Source organism: Neophocaena asiaeorientalis, unplaced genomic scaffold (assembly GCF_003031525.2).
Source record: "Neophocaena asiaeorientalis asiaeorientalis breed wild unplaced genomic scaffold, Neophocaena_asiaeorientalis_V1.1 scaffold242, whole genome shotgun sequence".
In the NCBI taxonomy this organism is placed as follows: Eukaryota; Metazoa; Chordata; class Mammalia; order Artiodactyla; family Phocoenidae; genus Neophocaena; species Neophocaena asiaeorientalis.
Window position 1 is genome coordinate 6,444,708 of NW_020172451.1, and position 23,986 is coordinate 6,468,693.

A 23,986-nucleotide genomic window follows, 5' to 3' on the forward strand; every position below is an offset into this window, starting at 1 on the left:
TTGCGGTTGTGGAGGGGACGCGCTGTCCGCGGCCCGGAGGGTCTCCGGCGCAGCCCCTTGTCTGAGGAGCCGGGCGCTGCCCCACGGTCTCAGCGCGGCCTCAGAGTTAGGACGACTGGAGTTGCGCGGGCAAGTGATTTGCTCAGACTCTGCCGGTCTGTTAGTGCCGAAGCCGAGATCCACACCCAGACCTTTAATTTCCAAATTTTGCGCCTGGTTCTCCTCTAACACTCGACTCCCTTTGTGCGGCATTTCAGGTTCTCTAAGCGCTTTGCTGCCCAGGCGGTCTTTGCTCTTTTCGCAGCCCTGCTGGCCCGCTCTTAAGGGTTTCCCCATTTTCCAGATGAGGAGCTGGAGGCGGAGTGAGTTGCCCGAAGCCACGGAGAGCTGAGATCGGTGCCGAGTGCACTTTATGAGCTGGCTGAGTTGGCCTCAGGCTTGGGCAGAGAAACAGGTGGGACGGGGCTGGAGGCCGGCTGTTTCTCGATGGTTCGCAGAGAAGACTGTTGTGTATCTGGGTGAGGAGTCGCGGGCATGGTTCGCAGTTAGGTGTCCCGGACTTCCTCTGGGCCTTCAAATGTTGTTAGTCATTTCCAGCCTTGTGCGCTCCAGTTCACCTGTCTGAAAGAGTGGGGACTTCGGCCGGTAGTTTTCCAGCACGCGTTAAATTAGTTCACACGTCTGTAAACAGCGGGCTGTGAAGGTGGGTGTAGTTTTCTCAGTCATTCACTCAGCAGACGTGAATTTATTAACACGGCCTGCGTGCCTGTGGCTAGAAAATGGATTATTTTACTCTCTGAAAGGTATCCCCCCACCCTCACCTCTGCACACATAGCCACTGCGCCCGCCACCACGGAATTCACCAGCCAGCACTTCACCTGGCTTCTGGTTCGTGACAGGCACCCAGCATTAATTTACTCTACCGTTACGTGTGAGTAGTTCTCTCCTAGGTCTTCCTTCCAGTAACTGGAATTGGTGCTGGGTCCTCGGGCCACTTCTAAGCCCATCCCGGTTTCACAGGTTTGCTCGACAGTTGCCGAATGAGCCAGCTTCCCAGGACCTGCGCTTCCTGCAGTCACTTCCCTCAGTTCCTGACTGCAGGCGGTCTGTACTTTTTTTGGTGTTGATGTGTGCGGTCTTGTGTTGGGCATTGGGTGGGCATGCAGGGAAGGGAGGATATGTGGACCCCTGGGAAGGGCAGAGACTGTGCAGCCAGGCAGACCTGGTCCCTTGGCAAGGCCCATTGTTGGGTCTGTGCCTCCCTGGCCAGGTGAGTTCTGAGCTGGGCAGTTTCCTCATTTGTAATAATGGTTCCTGGTAGGTGGTTGAGAGAATTAAATGAGAATGTAAGAATGTATATTTTAAAGTTTGTACCAGATAGTAAGGGTTTAGCAAATGACTTTAAAGGAGTAGAAGCCCAAATCCCTTCCCCCAGGGTACATAATAGCTAAGCATTGGGGTCCTAGAGTCAGACTGCCAAGTTTCAATCCCTGCTTCTCCCACTTTCCATATGATCTTATGAAAGTTACTTAACCACTTCATGCCTCTCTTCCCTTATCTATAAAATATGGATAATATTCACTTTATTAGGTGTTGTCAGGACTTAGTCAATCAATGTATCTAAAGTACATCAGAAAGCATCTGATGGGTACTGAGTGCCCAATAGATGTTAGTTATCATCATCGTTAAGGAAGGCTTTTAAGTACAGAAGTAACATCCAGTCTTCAGTGTGAGAATATTGCTTTGCTTTTATGTGAAGATTGGATTGGTGGAAGTGCAGGCCAAGAGACAGTGTAGAAGAAACTGGACTGCATGCTGTGTTTGGGTTAAACCTGCTGGAAACTCCATTTTTAGTTTGCTTGCACAGCCAGCAAAGGGAAAAACTAGATGGGGTGGGGAGGGAGTCCCCAGCAAGGACTGAAAGGTCTGAACAAATTTCAGTGAACAAACGTCAGTTCCTACAGTAAACAAATGGCTATTTTACATGCTTTCTAGAAGAAATCACCTTACTGGAAACGTTGGTTTAATGTAGCATGGATGTCCCAGGAAGAACTTTGTGCTTAATAATTTAGGAAGAAAGAACCTGTGACCATCTCAGAAAACTTCTTTCCTCTTCTTATTGGAAATAGCAAAGGACTGAGCCCGTGGAAGTGTGAGTAACCCCTTTTCACAGGTCATGGAATTTGCTTGTTCTTCAGAGCAGCCATTCTGTTTTGTGTCCATCGGATTGTGTGAGTCAAGAAAGGTGTCATCATCATCGTTATTACATGGCCCCCAGTTAATCATCAAACGGTTCCTTGATTAATATGAAATTAGAGAAGGGGACAATGATTTCATGGTACTTTATCCAGGCCGTGGTGAGGTGCTCTCCTTCCTCACACACGGCACATCTCTAGTGGCTCCAGTTGTTCAAGACCCATAGGTGAGTCCTTCCAGGGCAGCACTGGGCACCAGCTGTGGCGCGGGCCTGCCCCTCTTGTCGATTTCTTCCTTTAGATGTGAGAGTATCACTGATTTGGTTAGTCAAGTCACCCCGTCTTTGGTTTGCTCAGTTCACCCCTCACAGGATAGCTATCTGTCACTCCCTCCATGTCGTTAGATGAAGGTGACACGGCAGCCTTAGTGGGGAAGTTGGGCCTTGAGTGTGCTGGAGGTGAGCAGCTCTGGGCCAGATGCATATGTGAGAGTCCTTGGAGCCATGGGGAGAGGAGGTTAGGGAACTTTTGAGTTCAGGCCAGGGCTCTGGTCCTGGTACTCACTGCTGGTTTCCTTATTGAAATAAGGTAAAGGAAATTAGATCTAAAACAAGGAGGAGGTAAATGAGTTGCTACATTAGCTTAGAAGGGAAGAATTATAATTTAAAATGAAACATCTGCACAAAACTCTCTTGGAGGGTAAGGGGGTCATGTCTTGTTTTTCCTTGTGTCTCTAAAGCACATAGTTCAGAATTGACCCTCAGTAATTGTTAGAACTAAACTGTGTTTCCTCCCTAAGATGACCTCAACACACACGTTCTAACCCAGAGACCCCCATGGATTAAAATCCACTTTAGAATAGTCCAGGGTCCCCCTTGTGGGCCCGAATCCTTTGGACTGGACATCTGTCCAGAGCCAGCTGCCACTCTGCTCTCCACAGGTAGATCCAAGAGGGTGAGGCATCCCTAGCCTCAGACAGACCCTCCCTGGTCATGTGTATGCCAGGCTCCAGCAGGGGACTGGGGGAGGGGCACAGGCTCCAGAGGGCATTTGCCCTCTCGCCCACACCACTCTTCCTAGGACCTGGTGGCGTGCCTGGGGAGCGTCTGGAAACAGTGTACAGTTGCACTGTTTCAGGTGTGATGGGGCCAGGCAGTTAAGAGACTTGCCCAAAACCTCCCTCTCTCCCCATCCCGAACATTTACTGAGGCCAGAAGTGCAGAATGTGTTTCGGGAACATCAGATAGTCTGCCGTGGGAGGTGAGGCTGCAGGCAGCGGGGGCCAGACTAGTGGTTCCACTGAGGGCTTGGGCTTTGTTAGAGAACTCTTAGCAGTTCTTGGAGCAGGAGGGTAACATAACTGGTTCTATGTTTTAGAGACCTGCTTTCTAGCAGGAGTGTTTATTTGAAAAATTCCTGATGACTAATGCCTGCCATATAAGCAGTACTGCTGCTTGCTGGGATGAATGGCTGTCTTTTCATGCAGGGAGAGGAGCAATGATTATAAGAAGCCTGAACACTGAAACCCCCTAAAGCTGCTTATGAAAGGAGTTGAAAGAACTGGTGTAACCAGGGAACTGAATACATGGACTTGAGGGAAAGTAGCTTACTCGTGCTCTTGCATCCACAGCTGTATCACCTCCCTCCCCAAAATGTACCTTTTTGTGCTGTTCAAATAGATAAAAATACCAGCACGAGACATCTTGGTGGTCTTCCTTGCTAGACAAGCAGTATGGTGTGTGGGTCTCTGGTGAGCACCCTGTCCGCCAGCCTCAGTGTGTGTGCTCACCCTCTCGTCACTAGAGGGTACGCTATATCCCTGGATGTGACTGGAGTCCTAATTTTTTCCTTAGCTTGGGGACAGTATTCACCCTTCCTTAACTCCTTGAGTCCTGTTCTTTATTTTTGACCCACGCTTGATTTATTGGTATTTTAACTAGGTATAGTGAAGTTCAAATCCAGCTTTCACCATTATAGCTCTGTTATTTGGGATAGTTACTCTCCTTGAATCTCAGTTTCCTCATCTATAAAAGGTGGATAATAACCTAATTCTCAGAGTTGTGAGGGTTAAAGGAGGTGGGTCAAAGTTTATGGATCTGTAGTAAGTGCTCAAAACTGTTAGTTGAGAGTGCCTTCTTTGTAAAAGCTTTCATAAACCGTGGTAGCCAGTTGCCCCTTGTGTGGCCATGGCAGGCATTGCTTATCAACCATAGACTTCTGTGAATTCTCAATGCAGCACTTCAAACAGCCATTACAAATCATCAGAGAAGGGAAATTGTTGAGGAATATGAATAAATTAAGGTTTCAGAAGCCTAATCTCCCCCGCCCTTCCTTCTGCAAAGGTTTACTGTTCAGACCCAATTGGAATGAACCAGAAACCTTTTGAATCTGCCCCTTTCTTCATTCTCTGTTCAAGGATATGAATTTTGTTTTCAAGAATCTCATCGTTGGGACTTCCCTGGTGGCGCAGTGGTTAAGAATCCACCTGCCAATGCAGGGGACACGGGTTTGAGCCCTGGTCCGGGAAGATCCCACATGCCGCGGAGCAACTAAGCCCGTGCACCGCAACTACTGAGCCTGCGCTCTAGAGCCCCTGAGCCACAACGACTGAGCCCACATGCCACAACTACTGAAGCCCACACCCTGCAACTAGAGAAAGCCCGCGCAGCAACAAGGACCCAACGCAACCCAACGCAGCCAAAAACAAATAAATAAAATAATTGTTTTTTTAAAAAAGAGAGATAAGCTGATAATCCTACATCCATTTAAAAAAGAATCTCATTGTTCCTTTAATTATTCAAAATAGTTGCTTTCAGTAGCTTTTTCTTTTTTTTCTTGGCAATAATGTTTAATTGCTTGAATGACTGGTGAAATTGGGTAACTTGACTTTTTGAAAGCATAATTATGCCATTGGGTCTAGATTTGCCCAATTTTATGGTATTGTAAAATCATGGTGTATCACACGATAAGATCATCCCACCTCCTGTAGTTATAAATATCAGGAACCTTTGGTAGGGGTACCCTGGTGATGGGAGGAGGTGGGATTTGGAGAAGACAGATGAAGATAGGAAATCTTCATTCAGGAGGCCAGGCTCAAGTTTGGGTTAGGATGTGTCTGACCTCCACTGTGTGGTGGACCTGGTCATCAATGAAGTATTCCACTGCCAGTGTGTATGCAGCCTGGTTCCCTTTGTAATGTCCACTCATTACAAAAAGACCAGCTGCTTTCTCTTCCAGGAGACCTTTCCTGAAGCTCCTGCAGCTCGGCAAGATCCTTGTGGGTCCCACTTTTGGAGTAAGGGCCAGAGTGGCCCTGTGCCATGGCTGTGTGGGTGCCCCTCTCTCAGCTGGGAGAGCGATTGGTGGCCAGGATCCTAGCAGGGCACTGGACCAGTTGGTGAGGGCTGGGTGGAGGACTGGCTTTGCAGGGGCAGTCTTCTCTAGGAGAAGCCCTTCCAGGGCAGCCACCCCTTCTCCCGTCTTACCTCCCCTGGGGCTTGGAGTAGGAAAGAGAGAAGCTTGGAATCTGTTATAATGGAAAGAGTCTGGAGTCTGGGGTCCAGTCCCAGCCATGCCACTAGCTCTTTGATTTGGTTTCTCCTCTGTAAAATGGAAGTGATGGCAGGTGATCTCAGAGATTGTGAGCCTAAAAGGAGAATGTAAGTTAGTAGCCCTGTAGGATCCCTGACATAGCTCTTTGAGCCTTTGTCATTCCCCTGGGGCACTGTTGACTTAGGGGAGGAGCTGTAGGATGTACCCCCTGGGAAGCTCTTAATCCTGTGGATGATGCAGGGTTGTAAACAAATCATTGTGATGCTGCGTGGTAAGTGCTTTAATAGAAGCTTTATTCAGTGCTTTGAGGGCTCCAAGGAGAGAGCCTTCAGCTGTGGAAGTTATATGGGAGAAGTGAAGGAATGCTCTTGAGGGTGGGGAAATGGGGAGAACTTAAACCCCTCCTCAGCTTCCCCCCTCCCCCTCTGCGAGAGCAAAGATGCTACAAGCTGTGGGCTGTAGGGGGCGCTCTCCACATTTGGTCTGCCTAGGGTGCCTTTTGACACTACTCTTTCCAGAAACCCTGGGCTACCTCTAAGCCCTCCCATGGCCCCACAGACTTTGTTTTGTTTTTAACATCTTTATTGGAGTATAATTCTTTACAATGCTGTGTTAGTTTCTGCTGTATAACAAAGTGGATCAGCTATACATATACATATATCCCCATATCCCCTCTCTCTTGCGTCTCCCTTGCACCCTCCCTATCCCACCCCTGTAGGTGGTCACAAATCACCGAGCTGATCTCCCTGTGCTTTGCGGCTGCCTCCCACTAGCTATCTGTTTTACATTTGGTAGTGTATATATGTCCATGCCCCTCTCTCACTTTGTCCCAGCTTACCCTTCCCCCTCCCCGTGCCCTCAAGTCCATTCTCTATGTCTGCATCTTTATTCCTGCCCTGCCTCTAGGTTATTCAGAACCATTTTTTTTTTTTGGATTCCATATATATGTGTTAGCATACAGTATTTGTTTTTCTCTTTCTGGTTTACTTCACTCTGTATGACAGACTCTAGGTCCATCCACCTCACTACAAATAACTCAATTTCAGTTTGGGGTTTTTTTTTAACATATATAAATTTATTTATTTATTTTTGGCTGCACTGGGTCTTCGTTGCTGCACGTGGGCTTTCTCTACTTGCGGCGAGCAGGGGCTACTCTTCGTTGCAGTGTGCATGCTTCTCTTTGCGGTGGCTTCTCTTGTTGCGGAGCACAGGTTCTAGGCTCGCAGCTTCAGTAGTTGTGGCTCGTGGGCTCTAGAGCGCAGGCTCAGTAGTTGTGTCGCACAGGCTTAGTTGCTCCACGGCATGTGGGATCTTCCCGGACTAGGGATTGAATCAGTGTCCCTTGCACTGGCAGGCAGATTCTTAACCACTGTGCCACCAGGGAAGTCCCCTCAGTCTCCCAGAGTCTCTACATGAGAAAATAGAGCAGGGATGGACAAGCAGTCCCACCTACCCACCTTAAACCTAATCTGATTGATTCTGTAAATGACCCCTTCCACTCTCTCTTCCACCTGTTTTTTTTTTGTTGTTGTTGTTTTTAAATATTTACTTATTTAATTATTTATTTGGTTGCTCCAGGTCCTAGTTGTGGTATGCGGGATCTTCGTTGATGCGTGTGAGATCTTTCTTTAGTTGTGGCCTGCAGGATCTTTTTTTTAGTTGTGGCATGTGAGATCTAGTTCCCTGACCAGGGATCGAACCCAGACCCCCTGCATTGGGAGTGCGGAGTCTTAACCACTGGACCACCAGGGAAGTCCCTTCCACCTGTTTTTTGTATAAACCCACCGGAAAGTACTTAAATCCTAATTTGCCATTTTTCAAAGAAAACTGACGTTATGCATCACTGCCTTAGGTCTGGCTCTGGCATAGTAGTGGCAGCAGGTGTTTTTCCACTATGCTTAGAATAACAAGATGAAGGTCCAGGTTTTCTTTTACTGGTGCCAGGAAGACTCACCTTTGGTTGCACTCCTGCTGTTAGCAGAGGAGCTGGTGGACAGTCTCACTCCAGCTGGCTGAGGAAGAAAGAGGCAGTAGGAGAACCCAGTGGCTTGCCCACTATGAAGGATGCCTCCTGGGAGGCCTGCGCAGTGATGTGGGACATGGTATAGGAACTTGTTTATTCAGTAGTTTTACCTTCTAACTCCAGGTCAGAGATTTTCAACACTGCTGTTCTCCAGGATCACCTGTCGAGTGAAAAATGCATATGCCCAGGCCTTCACCCAGATTTTGGACTCAGTAGCTCTGGGGTGGGGTTTAGAGAGCTGTATTTTTTTGTTTGTTAGTTTTCTTTCCTTTTTTTAGAGCTATCTATATTTTTAAGAAGCTCCTTAGATGTTTCTGATACTGAGCCAGGGCTCAGCAACACTTACAAAGCATGGGGCAGTGAATCAGGAATGAGCCCCATCCGCCACTTCCCTCCCAGTCCAGGGTAGGGAGAGAAGGGAAGAACACAAAGGATAATAGACACAAAGGAGGGCTGTCCTGGAAGAATCAGAGAGGGTTTCCCAAAGAGGAGGCGTGGGAGTTGGTGTCCCCAGGCAGGGCACCTGCCACAGGACTGTTTGTGTGGCTGGAAGCCTTATGGTGGGGTGGGCAGAAGCCCACAGATCCCAGAGAGGACTTCCAGGATTGGACTAGAAGCGTCTTCTGTTTCCTCGCAAGCCATTAGAAGAGCCAACGAAGGAGCCCCAGAAGAGAATGGGACTTGTTTTATGGAGTTTTGTTCCTTTCCAGTTTTAACAGTTTCTGGATTGACATTTTTGTTGTTGCAGACTGTGATAAGTATATATTTGATCTTTGTCCTGGCACACAGTTTCTAAAACCCTTGGAATTTCCTGAGTGATAAGGGTGATAGGAGCATCTTTTGTTCTAATGAAGCAGCTCTTGGTAGGCCCCTAGGGAGCTTCAGGACAGGGGCTGGTCACCAGAAAGACCTAGGCATGATTAGCCTGTTGGAACTTGCAGCTCCACCCCACTCCCTACCCTGGACCTCCAGGGAGAAAAGAGGGGCTAGAGATTGAGCTTATCATCAGTAACCAGTGATTTGATCAATTATGGTAATGGAACCTCCATAGAAACCCCTATACAATTGAGTTTGGAGAAACTTTGGGTTGGTGAATACATCCATGTGCCAGGAGGGTGGTGTTGCCATACCCTTTCTCTGTACTTTGCCTTACACAGATCTTCTCCTTGGTTGTTCTTGAATTGTATCCTTTGTTATAAACTGGTAATAATAAGTAAACTGTTTCCTCAGTCCTATAAGGTATTCTAGCAAATTATGTAACTTGAGGAGGGGGGGGTCGTGTGAACCCTCCATTTATAGCCCGTCGATCATATGAACAGGAAGCCCAGGACTTGGAATTGACCTCTGACTTGAGGACAGTCTTGTGGGACTGAGCCTTTAACCTGTGGAGTCTGTGCCAACTCTAGGTAGTTAGTGTCAGAATTGAGCTGTCAGACACCCAGTTGGTGTCTAGAGACTTAGAGAATTAGTTGGCGTGAGGAAAAAACCTACACATTTGGAGTCAGAGTATTGTGAATAGAAACAGTTCAGAGTGATTATTTTTCTTTCTACCAAGTCTTTATATCTTAGTCTGTTAGCCCTCTGGCTCCAAGCCAGACCTATGTGTTGGCTTTCTTGGTCCCAGCCCAGTGGGGATATCTACCTGCCCTGGAGGCAGGAGGCTGCCGGAGGCCAGCTGGGCACCCTTCGTTAATCACTCAAGCTCTCTAAGCCTGTTTCTTCTGCTGTAAAATGGGCATAATAATGCCTGCTCCACAGGGTGCTGAGAGTGCTGACTGAGAGCACGGATGTGGAAGCACTTTGGAAACTGAAGTTGCTCTTCAGGTGTGTGGGGTTTTGATATCTGGGGAATATTCTTATTTTTTGTGGTATTGTTTGGAGGTGTCTATCATACTGTCTAAAAACACCTGGTCCGGGAGCAAAAACAGTCTTACCTAGTGATAGAAACCAGCAGGCCCTCCCTCCTAACTTTGTTTACAGTGCAGAGTTAAAAGTCATAAAACTACGAAAGAAGTCTCTATTAATTGTTTCCTCTGACAGGGAGCAGCTTTCTGGTTTCTCCAGGACTTTCTTTGTTTCCGGTATTACCATGGCTCTACTTCCACAGCCTGCTGTTGATATCCAGATCCTCTTAATGTTGCAGTTTTTATTTGCAGGCTCAATGCCAGACCAGGAGTTGGAGGTGTCCGATCTCGTGTTGGGATCCAACAGAGCCTTCTCGGCCAGCCAGCACGCACAGCCACCTTCCAGCAGAGGTTTGATGCTCGGCAGAAGATTGGCCTCTCAGATGCCCGGCTCAAGCTGGGAGTCAAGGATGCCCGGGAAAAGCTTTTGCAGAAAGATGCCAGGTTCCGGATCAAAGGGAAAGTGCAAGATGCCAGAGAGATGCTGAATTCCCGCAAGCAGCAGAGCACGGTGCCCCAGAAGCCCCACCAGGTGGCTGATGCCCGGGAGAAGATCAGCTTGAAGCGGAATTCCCCTGCTGCCTTCATGAGCCCACCCATCGGGACAGTGACCCCTGCTCTGAAGCTCACTAAAACCATCCAGGTAGGTTGTGGCTCCTGTCACAGATTCCTGGAAACCAGTAACAGCTGTAGTTTCAGGCCAAGGACCAGGAGTGTTTAGGCAAAGTGCCAGTTCCCCCAGCTGTTTGTGTAGTAACCATATGAGGTAGGCAAGATATCATCTCACTTTTCTGTAAAAGAAAAGGGTGGGGGGTAGTCCAGAGAAATTAAGTGATTTTCTAAGTGAGATAGTAGTAGAGGGAAGTGAGAGGAAAGGACAAAACATTGACTGAGCTCGTGCTATGTAGCAGGTACTTAACATGTATTCCTCACTGCAACCGTGGATTATTACCCCAGTTTATAAAAGAAGAATCTAAGTCTCAGAGATGTGAGTAATTGAGCACAGTTACACAGCCGGTCAGTGGGAGGGAGGACCAGGATAGAAGCCCAGTCAGACCTGGCTCTTAGTGCAGGGTCTTGGCCACCTGCACAGCCGCTGCCCCAAAGGGAATGGAAACAATATCATTTAATCTTCTCAGCATCTTTGGTAAAAGGAACAGCAGCAGCAGTGAACATTTATTAAGCCAGGTTCATCGAGCCCTGCAAATGCATCGTCACATGAGCTCTGGGATGATGGGTCTTCCTGTCGCTTTCCTGCTTTGGGCATAAGGCGGTCTTGTAGGGCCTTTTACCACAGACCAAAACTGAGTGCCCACCATATTTTAAGTTAAGTGATCCTCTACTCACATAGAGAACACTTGCAGGCCCTGTGGGATGAATTGTGACCACTGGGTATTTCTAGGTTCCACAGCAGAAGGCCATGGCACCAACTCATGCCCATCCTGCTGGAATGAAGATCAACGTCGTCAATAACCACCAGGCCAAACAGGTGGACTGTGTGTGTGTGTATACACACGTGTGTGGTTTTGTTTGTTTGTTTAAATTTTTTAATATTTATTTATTTATTTTGCCTGTGCTGGGTCTTAGTTGCAGCATGCGGACTTCTTAGTTGCGATGTGCAGACTCTTAGTTGCGGCACGCAGACTTCTTAGTTGCGGCACGCATGCAGGATCTAGCTTTCCGACCAGGGATCAAACCCAGGCCCCCTGCATTGGGAGTACGGAGTCTTACCCACTGGACCACCAGCGAAGTCCCCCACACTTGTGTGTTTTGATGCGGCCTTCCACGTGGATTAACTGAGGCCTGGCCCAAGGTTCCAATTTGAAGAGTTGGAGGAGGGATTAATTACATTTGACACTTTTTGCAGTGTATGAGTTTTAAAAAGAAATTTCTTAAATGCATAGGGAGAGAGAGGCAAATTGAAATTTATTTTTATTTTTATTTTTTTTATAAAAGTAGTATGTGCTTATACAGAAATTTTGCAAAACAGAGAAAGGTTAAGGAAGGGGATAAAAAAGTCCTCACGCTCTGGCTCTCTACAGCCAGCCCCTGTTGAAATTCTGCCCTGGTTCCTTCCTGTGTTGTGTGTGTGTGATTATTATTTATTTAATGCATAGCTGTAGTTGTGATTATGTTATTATCCAGTTTCATGTTGTTTGTTTTCACATTTACTGTAAACATTTTAATAACTGCTTGATCCATTGAGTTGACATTCGAGTTTATTTCAACCATTTTCCTGTAATTTCCACTGTTAGAAATCCTTCTATGAACATCTTGGAGGAAGAAAGCTTTTTCTAGAGTTTGGGTTTATTTCTATAGGCCAGATTGCCTGGCACAGACTTTGAAAGCCAAAGGATATAAACAGACATTTTAGGGGCCCTTGATAGGTAACTACAAGGTACCCACTTGTAGAAAGGTACTTCTGATGTAACTGGAATTGCAGCACTTTCATTGCACCCTTGGGGGCAGGGAGGCAGCCTGCCAGGACTTGAGCCCCAGTCTCCCAGACCAGTTTCCCCCAGGCACTCCCCCTGCACCCACTTCTCCCCCCACCTCACTTACTCCAGCCCTCATCTCCCTGTTGTCCTTACTCCAAATGTCTGTTAAGAGCCTGCATACCACGTTAGCTTATATTTCTTTATTTTCAGAATTTATATGACCTGGATGAAGATGATGATGTTATAGCTCCCATTCCTAGTAAACAGATGAAATTTGCAGCCTCAGGCAGCTTTCTCCACCACGTGGTATGACATCTTACCTTCTTCCTACACTCTGGGTGTATCTGATCAGGTTCATGGGAGAGGTGGTGGAGAGTAGGGCCTTTCAATTCAGAAATATTTCTTCATTTGGGTCATGAGATTATCAAAACCGGAACTAGTCCAACCCCTGGCTTTTATAAATGCTGAGACCAGCAGCGGGTCCACTGACTTGTTCAAGGTCCCACAGATAGTGAAGTGCAGAGCTGCAGCTCCCAATTGCTGTGTCTGAGTCACTGCAGGGGAAATATGAGTGATCCCACAGGACAGAATCACATTTTATTTCCTTTGTGGCAGGACATTCTGCCTGGTCCCCTTCCTTCCATGGTCAGCAGCTCTGGCTCCATTCTTGAGTCTGGATTCCCTTGGTTAGTGTGTTAGCAAGAATAAACTGAGCCTTGCCTGAAGGCTCCACCAGGTGCAGCCTGCATGCAGGGAAAGCTCGATGGACTAGGATGCTGATGCAGAGAAGGAAAGAAAGTAGTTCCTCGGAATATCAGGGACCTCTGAACATCATGCCCAGCTCAGTGCATGCGGCCAGATTACACATAGGGAGGCAAGTGGGTGCCCAAGCTAAGTGCCTTTGTTTGGTCTTCAGAGACCCAAAGACTCAGTTTTGGTCACTGCACTGAATATGTGGACTAATTTCCTGGTTACCGTTGAAGCTCTTAATGTGATGTGTGAAGCTGAATGATGCCAGTTTGTTACAAAGGAGCTGGGCCTTTCCTAACTCAGTTAGTGGCTAACCCTAATTGGAAAAAACCCTGTGTTTATATTAACTTATTTAAGACTTCCTTTCCTTCCCACCCTGTGAGATGGGTACTATTATTACCCCTATTTTACGGATGAGGAATTAGGCACAGAGAGGTGAAATAAATCTGCTCAGCTTGTAAGTAGTGGATCAAGGATTTAAGCCTAAGCAGTCTGGCTCCCAGGCTATGTGTTTAACCACTACACTCACTGGCTCTTGAGACTCAGAAAACAGCTTGAGAAATGTGGCATCCAGCATGAAGCTAGATTCACCTGGATTGGCAGAAGCTGGTGAATTGACCCTGTCCCATCATCTGCCTGTCTGGCTGCTGCATTCCTCCTTTTTCCTACGGCAAGACCACCTGCCACTTCTGCCTCATGCATTTTTTTTTCCTCAGACACATTAAAACCAGGAAGTTCACTGGTTTATATTTCCAAGGGATCACGTCCGTACTTAGGGGTAACAGGTAAGTGAGGGATGGAGCTGTTTCTGCTGGTTTGCACATGCTGACTCTGCCAGCATGTCCCTGACAGTCTGGGAGCTGAGGAGGCAGGGCTACACATCGTTCCTCTGTGCAGAACAGGGACCAAAAAGCTGGGAGTCCAGGCCTTCTTAAGAGTGAGTTCCTATTCCCAGCCAGCCCATCGTGATAGAAGCGTATCTAGGAGTGGACTTGACCCCGAGCTTCTGGCCTCTTAACTCCAAATTGTAGGGTTTTTATAAAGTCTACACGGTATGGGTGAGCCTGTGGCTCCTGTTCAGGACTGCGTGGAAGCTTCTTGGAAAGGGCTTCCCACACTGGAAAGTGGCTTCTGTGAACACACGTGCAGGCCGTTTTTCTCTCCTCCTGCCCCTTCCCTGGCAGCTGGCACCTTTCTGGCTTTAGATCGATAATGGAACTGGGAGGTGGGAGGCCTTGAGATACTGGGGGTTGTCAGCCCCCTGGGGTGTCTGGGTCGCTAGCTTTTCAGATTCCTCTCTTCCTCTTTGTTTAGGCTGGGGTGAGCAGTTCCAAGCTTTCCATGTCCAAGGCGCTTCCTTTCACCAAAGTGGTTCAGAATGATGCATACACAGCTCCTGCTCTCCCCTCCTCTGTTCGAACAAAAGCCTTGACCAACATGTCCCGGACGTTAGTGAACAAGGAGGATCCCCCCAAAGAGCTGCCGCCTGCTGAGGTGAGGTGAAGGTGAAGGAGAGGAAGTGACCACGCTAGTTGAGAGTTAGCCTGTGCTGGGTGGGCAGTGTGCTGTGTGCATCCTGTTGGGTCCTCATGGTGCCTTTGAGGTGGGCGTTGCCACCCCCGTTTTACAAATGAGCAAACCAAGATCCAGTGGCCCCTGCCCTCAGAGAGCTCACAGGCAAATAGGGAAAACAGAGCTGCAGACAGAGCACTGTGCCTGGTGTTACAACAGACGGCTGCCAGGAGCACTGAGGAAAGAGCATCTAATTCAACTGAACAGATACGGGAAGGCTTTAAAGAGAAAGTGCCATCTGAGCCGGGCGGGTCTTGAAACGTGAATGGCATTCCAGGCAGAGGCTCGGGCCCGAAAGGGCCTGGTGTATTTGGGAAATGATGAGAGGTTCCATTCCCTAGCATAGGGTGATGGGGGCATGATTAGAGGGGCCCAGTTGTGACAGGCTCTCCATGGGGGTTTCCTCTGGGCCTTCCTGGTTGTTTGCCTGAAGTGAGCTCTGCTGTTCACTGACTTCCGGTAACGTTCTTTTGTCTGTGGCAGCCTGTCCTCAGCCCTTTGGAAGGCACCAAGATGACCGTGAATAATCTGCACCCTCGAGTCACCGAGGAGGACATTGTTGTGAGTACTGTGGCCTGCCAGAATTTCAAATCTCAAGCCACTTCTGTTTCAAGGGTCCCCAAGAGCACCCCCTGGTTAGCTGATTCTCTAAGAGGACTCATAGGACTTAGCATAGAGTTGTATCAGGGCTAAGATTCATTACAGGAACAAAGCAAAATCAACAGAGGGAAAATGTTCGTGGGGCAAAGGCTGGAGGAAAGCACACTCAAACTTCTGGAGTCCTCTCCCATTGGAGCCACACAGGATATACTTTATTCCCCCAGCAGTTGCTTGTAATGACATGTGTGAAACCAGGGAAGCTCATTAGAGACTCAGTGCCCAGGGTTTTTATCAGGGACGAGTCATGTAGGCACCCTCTGCCTAACGCCAAAATTCCAGACTCAGAAGGAAAGCAAGTGTTTAGCATAAACTGCATTGTCGGCACAAACAGTTTAGGCTCAGTGTGCCACTCTTATCGGTTAGGGTTATGGGAGCCCTCCCAGAATCTAAGTTCCCAGATGCCAGCCAAGGGCCAGCCTTGGAAGCAGACCTTCCAAAGAGCAGTCAGGCCAGGTATGTGAACCGTTTTCCTCACAGCTTCTAAACCAGAGCCAGGGGAATTCCCTGGCGGTCCGGTGGTTAGGACTCGGCACTTTCACTGCCGGGGCCTGGGTTCAATCCCTGGTCAGGGAACTAAGATCCTGTAAGCCATGCAGTGTGCCCCCCCCCCCCAAAAAAAAACGAAAACAACAAAAACAGAGCCAGGTGCCCAACCTAAATCTCAGGGCCATGGAATTGTGCTAGAATGGGATCATTTAGTCCCACTGTGCAAAATCCCGTGGTTCATATTTTCCTCAGTCTTTGGAATTTCTTCCTCCTTTAGGGGTTTTCATGATAGCTCCAAAGTAAAAGGGATGAAATGGACTGGTGTTACCTAGTGGTTGGCCCCTCTGGATTGCGCTTCTGGTCCATCCTGTCCCACCCTTGGCAGTCATGGGCAAAACCCAATTCAGGTACCTAGTGAAGGGTGGCCCAGACTTAGCCAGGACTTTTCTTTTCTTTTTTTTACATCTATATTGGAGTATAATTGCTTTACAATGGTGTGTGAGTTTCTGCTTTATAACAAAGTGAATCAGTTATACATATACATATGTTCCCATATCTCTTCCCTCTTGTGTCTCCCTCTCTCGCACCCTCCCTATCCTACCCCTCTAGGTGGTCACAAAGCACCAAGCTGATCTCCCTGTGCTATGTGGCTGCTTCCCACTAGCTATTTATTTTACGTTTGGTAGTGTATATATGTCCATGCCTCTCTCTCGCTTTGTCACAGCTTACCCTTCCCCCTCCCCATATCCTCAAGTCCATTCTCTAGTAGGTCTTTGTCTTTATTCCTGTCTTAGCCCTAGGTTCTTCATGACCTTTTTTTTTTCTTAAATTCCATATATATGTGTTAGCATACGGTATTTGTCTTTCAGCCAGGACTTTTCAACCTCATTTTCATTCAGACACCAATAAGACTGTTAAAGAACCCAGGCGCCCTTTTTACTCAACTGTTAGATCACAGAATGAATGCAGCTGGACTCCAGCCTCTCCCTGCAGCTGAGTCCCAGGTTCTATAACAGCCCACGCTGGCCGCCACGTTTGTTAATGGTTTTGATTGTGAAATGTGAGTGCTGGGTGATCGCTTTGTGAACAGTGCACATGAGAATAGAAATTGTTGCCTACTTTGTATAAGACTTGACAAATTAGAAAGAAAGCAATTTTTTCCTGATTATAAAAGTAATAATAGCTTTTATTTATTGAGTTAATTATAGCTATTATTATTTATACACTTACTGTGTGGCAGGCATTTTGTATGCAGGATCTTTGAAATTACATAGGAATGAAAAACGAATTACCTGTAATGATTACTACTCATAGTAAACTGCCAGTAATCATAGTGAACTGCCAATAATAGTCATCCTCACCTCTTTTCTACCCAAATAAGTAATGTTAAAAGAAAAACTAATAGAGTTAGAATTACACTTAGTATTCAGTTCCGTATCTTGGTTTTGATATGTAGCATTTTCCCTTTTATCATTAGAAAAAAGTCATTTCAACGACCTTTTCGTAAATCTTTTTGTCCCCATAACCAACTTGTGAAGGCAGTTGCAGGTGAAGAAATGGCTTGGGTGCTAGTTGGCCTTTGCAGTCTGTATCCATATTGGGTTCCCTCTCTGGCCTCAGTCTGTGAAAGAGGAGGGATTAGAGTTGGAATAAATGATGATGATGACACAGGTGTACAAAGCACTGCCTTGAAAATGATTTCAGTTGAAATCCCTCAATCTAGCCAAACTAGGATGATTGGTCACCCTGCATAGAACTCCAGAATTTGTGTTTTGATTCCCAGATGATATATTAGCCACTGTCTTTGATGAGCCTATATGTCTGTCCATTCTCATTACAGACACTCTTGACAGAAATTCCGTATTCCATAACTATTTCCCTTGTTGAGGAGGTGGGCACTGAGGCAGGAAGACTTTGGGGGTGACTTGGAGTCACAGGGACTCCAAGGCTTGTAAGCCCAGACTCACTTCTCACTGCCAGAACAGCTTTTCCCCTCATCTGGTCCCAGGTTGAGGCCTGTGGATGTCCCAGGACCACCTAAAATGGAGCCTCCCTGAAATCTTGGCTGCTGGGCATGTTCAGTCAGAGTGCGGCCACCAGTCAACCCAGAGCCCTGTCTGGAGTGTGTGAATGGCAGGCTGGAAGGATGATGACTGCCCAAAATGCTCCCCCAACCCTAACTAACCCCTCTTGTTCTTCACAGGAGCTTTTTTGTGTTTGTGGAGCCCTGAAGCGAGCTCGGCTGGTCCATCCTGGGGTAGCAGAGGTGGTCTTCGTGAAGAAGGACGATGCCATCACTGCATATAAGAAGTATAACAACCGGTGTCTGGATGGTAAGTCAGGGAGAAAGCAGCCACCTCACCTTGCTGCTCCTCACTGCTCACAGCAGGCCTTCCTCTGAGATGGGTGGTTGGACCTCCTGGTGCATTAAACCCTCCGGGGCCACCTGTGTACTAAGAGCAAGCAGAGATGTTATGTTTTTAATTGAAGTATAGTTGAATTACAGTGTTAGTTTCAGATGTACAGCACAGTGATTCAGAGATAGATACACACACACACATTGTTTTTCAGATTCTTTTCCCATATAGGTCATTACAAAATAGTGAGTATAGTGCTATACAGTAGATCCTTGTTGGTTATCTCAGCCTCTGCTTTTTTATTGGATTATTTAATCTGTTCACATTTTATGTGGCTTTCTTTTGCATTATATGAAAATCTAGTGCAGCATTTTAGTTCTTTTAATGATTTTTTTCCACTGTATTTTTTGAGTCACTTTCTTAATGGTTGCTCAGGGGTTTACAGTATACATTGTAGGTTATCAGAATCTATTTCAGGTTAGTATTAACGCAGTTGCAGTGAGATTTAGAAATATCACTCCTATAGGGCTCTATTCCCTCTTCCCCTTTTTTTGTGCTGTTACTCTTACACTTATCACATGCTATATAAAGTGGGAATCCAGTCCTTGTAAGGTTAATCCTTCATGGACAAAGTAGACATCTGAACATAGGCTTTGAATCTTTTTTTCACTTAATTTTATACCGTAAGCATTTTCCCTTACTACTTGTTTCACAAACAAGTTTGGAGTGCTTCATGCTGAGTCCACTTTTTCCCTTACTTTGACTCTGATCTCCTGCATGAAGCTAGCTCTGTTGCCACTTGGCTTCTTGGTGCCATCATTGGCAAGGTTTCATGGACCTCATAACCCTGGGGTTTTCTTAGTCTCTGGCTTTGCCAAAACCTGACAGCCCCATCCCTAGCTGTGCAGCCAGAGCTGCCAGTGGTGTATGCTTTGACTCCTGGTAATGAAAATGGCAGTCCATGTCCTTTTGTGTGAGGAGCTGAAGTCCCATGGCAGAGCCTTTTCTTTTTTGGTTTTTCAGGGCAACCAATGAAATGCAACCTCCACATGAATGGGAATGTTATCACCTCAGACCAGCCCATCCTGCTGTAAGTTCCAAAGGTGGGGTGCTGGGGACCAAGTGGAGCTTTTCTGCTTGCCTACTCTGCATGACCATCTCTCTGTTCTGAGGGGTAAACTGCCTGTATACAGCTCCATTCCATTTCCTCTGCTCTGATAGCAGGCAGCCAATCAGGAGGCTTAAATTTGTACAAAGTGGCTTGTCACATCATTTCTGCAGGGGATTGACCCCACAGGGGCTAACATTAAGACCTCATTCCCAGCCTTATAATTTAGAAACACCTGAGAAGAAAGCGGCGAGCAGGCCAGTTGTGTCCCTCTTTGCACAACTGTGTGTGCGTTGTCCGGGTGAGCGGAAAACCCTGCCTCCTCATGATTGACTCTGGGGGACAGTGCTGGGTGCTACCCCTTGTTTTGTTACATACCCAGGCATACATTGCCTGGTCCAGGACTGAGGACTTTTTGAAGCCTGAGATGCAGAAAATGTCTAGACTGACATTCAGAAGGAAGTCCTTTTGTAGACAAGGATACACAGACCCAGGGAGAATGTTAGCCTTGCCAAGGTGGGAGGGGTAGTGTGGGGCAGGCCTGAAATAGACTTTGAAATACCGAAAGACGGCACTTTGAACCCTGGATGTTGCGTCGTGTGACTTACATAAGTTTCTTAAACCGTGTTGCAGGATTAAGTTGTATTCTGAAAAATGTGCGTTTTATGACCTAGTGAGTTTGGGAACCACTGGGCTAAACCCAGTTAAATCTATAAGACTTCTCAGAATGTGTAATATGCCGATGTGTGTTTGACCATCCCTGAGGGACATGCAGTGTTTCCTAAACTTAAAACCCAGATCATAGCAGACTGCATCTCAATTTTCTCATCAGCAAATTTAAAAAATGATAGGTTTGCTATAAGAAATGGAGTAAAAGGGTACGGAAAGCATTATGTTTGGTGCTCAGCTTTTGAGAGATCCTCAGCTAACAGTGGGACCGCTCTCTACGTTAGGGAAACCCACAAGGACTTTGACTTTTCTGTGCTCTCTACAGACGGCTGAGCGACAGCCCCTCAGTGAAAAAGGAGAGTGAGCTGCCTCGCAGGGTGAATTCTGCCGCCTCATCCAACCCTCCTGCCGAAGTGGACCCTGACACCATTCTGAAGGCACTTTTCAAGTCCTCAGGGGCCTCTGTGACCACACAGCCCACAGAATTCAAAATCAAACTTTGAGCGGGGGAGCGAGACAGCCAGAAGCGGGGGCAGAGGAGGGTGGCTCTGTTTCCCAAAACAAAGCTTGTGACCTATGGGCCATTGGACTGGAGGCCCCTGAGCGTGGGAAGGGTCGCCGGGGGTAGAGAGCTTCCTCACTGGATGGTACCCGCCTTTCTGTGTTGTGTTCTACCCTGTGCTCTTCTGTATGTTAACATTTCCTGTAGTATGTCTCTTCTCTCTCCACCTCATCACCAAGGTAAGCTTGTGTTGCTCAGAGTGTCTCCCCCTAAACTCAGCCCTAAATTGTTTTTTTCTGTCTGGAAATGGTTCCCTGAATTCTCTGGGTGGCCTTCTTGAGGCCCAATGGAATGCAGGCCAAGGGCTGTTTGAAGGACACTGCTCTTTCTTCAGGGGTGAGGGTTTGACTCCCCTTTCTCTTTTTTAAACTTTTTGAAGTGGGGAATGGAAGCCCCTGCCATCCTGATAGGAACCAGGTCAGCTCAAGATCTCTGCCGCTCACTCTCCTAGTCAGTGGAGGTGGCCTAGGTGGGGATCAGGTCACAGGCCCCTTGTCCTCTCACCGCAGTTGGCTCCAGACCAGTGTGGTCTGGAGAGGACCCTGTGGCAAGGGCAGGGTGAGACTTGCTTCGCTAGGAAGAGTGCACCGCTGGCTCTTGGTTTGGGGGACCTGTACTGTCTCAGTCAACCTAGAGTAAATTCTTGAGTTCACACTCCCCTCTTCCCTTGAGTTGTGCCGAGTGCCCCACCCCAGCTCTCTTGGCCTTCTGGGCGTCACTGCTGGGAGGGGCTTGCAGCATTAGCCTCCCATTTCTCAGCAGTACAGCATTGTCACACCCTGGTTTTGGTGCACATGCCAGCTCTCTGCTCGTTGGGTGTTTCAAAGGGCCTGCCTCCCGTCCTGTGACTCTGTGGGCCTGGGGGGTTATTTGAATAGGAGTTGTTGACTTACTGCTAGATTTTTTCTTCTGGCCTTAGGTACAGGAACAGGACAATAGTTAGGGATGCTGAGAGGCGGCATATATCCAGCAGCCACCAGGGGGCACTGCTCCACTGTTGTGAGGGACCCACCCTGACGGGAGGGTGTTTTCCTGCCTTGGCAGTCGGGGTAGGGGAGCGATGGGTGGTGGGGAGGGAGGTGAGAGAGCAAAGCAGCCTTTCCAGGCAAGCTGGTGAGTTGTTCCCTCAGTATGGTTTCAGGCATTTGGGGCAAAACTGTAGAACCTGGGGCAGCCCCAGAGTATACCAGCACAGCATTGCTCCAGTGACATTCATTCTCAGTTTCCTGCCGGTTTGTTGGGACTGTAAAGGGAAGCCAGCCTAGCAGAGCTGGCGTGTTTTGGGGAGCGCGATTCTGGGAGGGCTACAGATCAGTAGCAGGTGGTATGGAAGGCACAAGCCTAGAAAGTATAAACGGGACCTGAGACACTAAGAATCTCTCATGACCTACTTGGGGCCAGTCCAGTGAAGAAAAACCTGGAAACTCATGTTTCCACAGAGTTAAATCTGTCAAGCAGGGGGGACCCAGGGTTTGAACCGAGCTCAGTCGTCCAGGTCTGAGGTTGCCCAGGCCTGGGAAGCCCGAGGAATCTGCCTGTTGCTGCTCCACTTTCTAGTACTTTAAAGAAGGCTGCTTTCGTTCCCTTCTCCCCCTTTGAATGGGTGCAAACTTAGTTCTCTTCAGCAGCTGGGAGACACGCCTCCTACACTTTCCCTTCCTTGGCCCCAGAGAATGTCCATAAGACACTAGGACCTGGTTTCGCAGGTACTGGAGACAGATCACTGCGTGGACTCTGCTTTCGGGAGGGACGGTATGTATCCCGACTGCATGGCTTTATCCTCCTGTCTCCCCTCCAGTACCATGTCAGGCTGCTCTGCTTATCACAGGGTTTCAGTGAACCCACCTGCAGCTGCCTGGCCATCTGGGCCCTGTCCTCTGGCTGGCCATATGGTACATTGCAGGGCAGAGCCTGTTTGCCCCCCTGTTCTACAGGATGGCATCGTGGGAAACAGAAGGTGGTAGGCCAATCCTTGTGTCCTTCACCTCCCACTCCCCTGCATTCCCCGTCTGTGTCTCTTTTGTTCAAAAGGAGAGGAAGAGGCATTAAGGGATGGAGGAGGCTGTGTTACCCATTTCTGAATAAACATTTGTTATTCCTACTTTTGAGCTGTCATTTCTGAAAAGATTATGCTAAGAGGCCTCATGGAATTTGGCACAAGGAAACGAGGATTTGCCTCTGCTTTACGGCTCACCAGCTATGACCCTGGGACAGTTGTTCCCAGGACTCACTGAACTGCAGTCTCTGCAGCTGAGAGAATGTGAGCATCAGTGTATTGGAAGCACCTGGCAGAGGAGCTTGGCGCCTGCTGGGCCTAAAGTGCCTCACTGTGTATTAAGCATGGTCAGCTCCAACGTAGCGTTAGGTCTGTTCATGGGGAGCAGAGGAGCCTTTGCCTTGAAGTTACACTTACGGGTGAAATTTACTTCTTAGATCAACTATGCATTAGAAAAAAAGAAATTATACACACAAAATTTATCATCTTAACTATTTTTAAGTGGACAGTTCAGTGGTATTAAATACATTCACATTGCTGTACAGCCATCACCACTACACACCTCCAGAGCTTTTTCATTTTGTAGGAGCTGAAATTCTCCCTTAAACACCAGCTCCTCATTCCTCTCCTGAGATCCTCCCCTGCCCCTGGCAACTACTATTTTCTGTCTTTATGATTTTGACTACTCATGTAAGTGGAGTCAGACAGTATTTGTCGTCTTGTGACTGGCTAATTTCACTTAGCATAATGTCCTTAAGGTTCATCCATGTTGTAGCATGTGTCAGAATTTCCTTTTTAAGGTTGAGTAATATTCCACTGTATGTATATACCACATTTTGCTTATCCATTCATCTGTTGGACACTTGGGTTGCTTCCATGCTTTAGCTGTTGTGAATAGTACTATGAACATGGGTGTACAAATATCTCTTCAAAACCTTCAAGACCCTGCTTTCAATTCTTTGGATATATACCCAGAAGTGGAATTGCTGGATCATGTGGCAGTTCTATTTTTAATATTTTGAAGAATCGCCATTCTGATTTCCACAGTGGCTGCACCATTTTACATTCCTATATGGGAAGATGGGATGGAAGTATTTATCCCTATCCTTTCCACTAAATAAAACCCTGGATATTTTATATAAAACAAACATAAGACTGGAAGGTGGAGAGAAGAAAGACTGGCTGGGGACCTTGGGACCCAATGAACGACTGGCATTGAGTTCCCTGGGTTTTCTTTTTCCTTCATATAAGCCAAGCTGGGTGCTGGAGAAGCAGACCAACAACCAAAAAACCCAAGTGAGGACCGGAAAGGGGTTAGCTTAACAAGACGGGAAGAAAACTCTAGTGAAACACCACGGGAAGAACTGCAGCCCCTCCTTCACCAGTAAATGCCAAGTTGGGTCCTAGACTTCCAATCCTGGGTCCTAGACTTCCAATCCTTGCTAGGCTGTACTGGGGGCACCCCCAAATCTCTGCAGGGCTGGAGTCAAGAGAAGGCCGGATAGGGAGCTGGGACTTTAAGTTGATGTCCGTGGAGGCCACGTGAGGAGAAATGGGGCACCCCAGCCCCTCCCAACCAGGGTTTTAGTAGAGGTGTGGTGGGATGATGGAGCTCACTGCCACCCACACCTGGCAGTAATGAAGCAGTGCCTTTTCATGCCCGTCAGAGGAGGTGTGCTGTAGGAAGATTTAAATAAGATCCAGAGTCGTCTTA

At 47.6% G+C, this 23,986-nt stretch overlaps 1 protein-coding gene across 3 annotated transcripts in view; it reads left to right on the forward strand.

Annotated features, from left to right (window-relative positions):
• The window catches only part of POLDIP3 (DNA polymerase delta interacting protein 3), a 22,915-nt gene extending 537 nt beyond the window's left edge, over nucleotides 1-22,378 (forward strand). Inside the window, exons 2-9 of one of the 3 annotated variants that reach the window (XM_024737459.1) lie at nucleotides 9,927-10,317; nucleotides 11,077-11,163; nucleotides 12,323-12,418; nucleotides 14,177-14,356; nucleotides 14,918-14,995; nucleotides 17,784-17,913; nucleotides 18,961-19,027; nucleotides 20,040-22,378. In XM_024737459.1, the coding sequence (XP_024593227.1) occupies nucleotides 9,927-10,317; nucleotides 11,077-11,163; nucleotides 12,323-12,418; nucleotides 14,177-14,356; nucleotides 14,918-14,995; nucleotides 17,784-17,913; nucleotides 18,961-19,027; nucleotides 20,040-20,217 (1,207 nt within the window). In that variant the 3' untranslated portion in view covers nucleotides 20,218-22,378. The remainder of the gene's footprint in view (nucleotides 1-9,926; nucleotides 10,318-11,076; nucleotides 11,164-12,322; nucleotides 12,419-14,176; nucleotides 14,357-14,917; nucleotides 14,996-17,783; nucleotides 17,914-18,960; nucleotides 19,028-20,039) is intronic. The other 2 variants (XM_024737460.1, XM_024737461.1) reach the window with 2 other exon arrangements.
• Nucleotides 22,379-23,986: the final 1,608 nt, after the last annotated feature.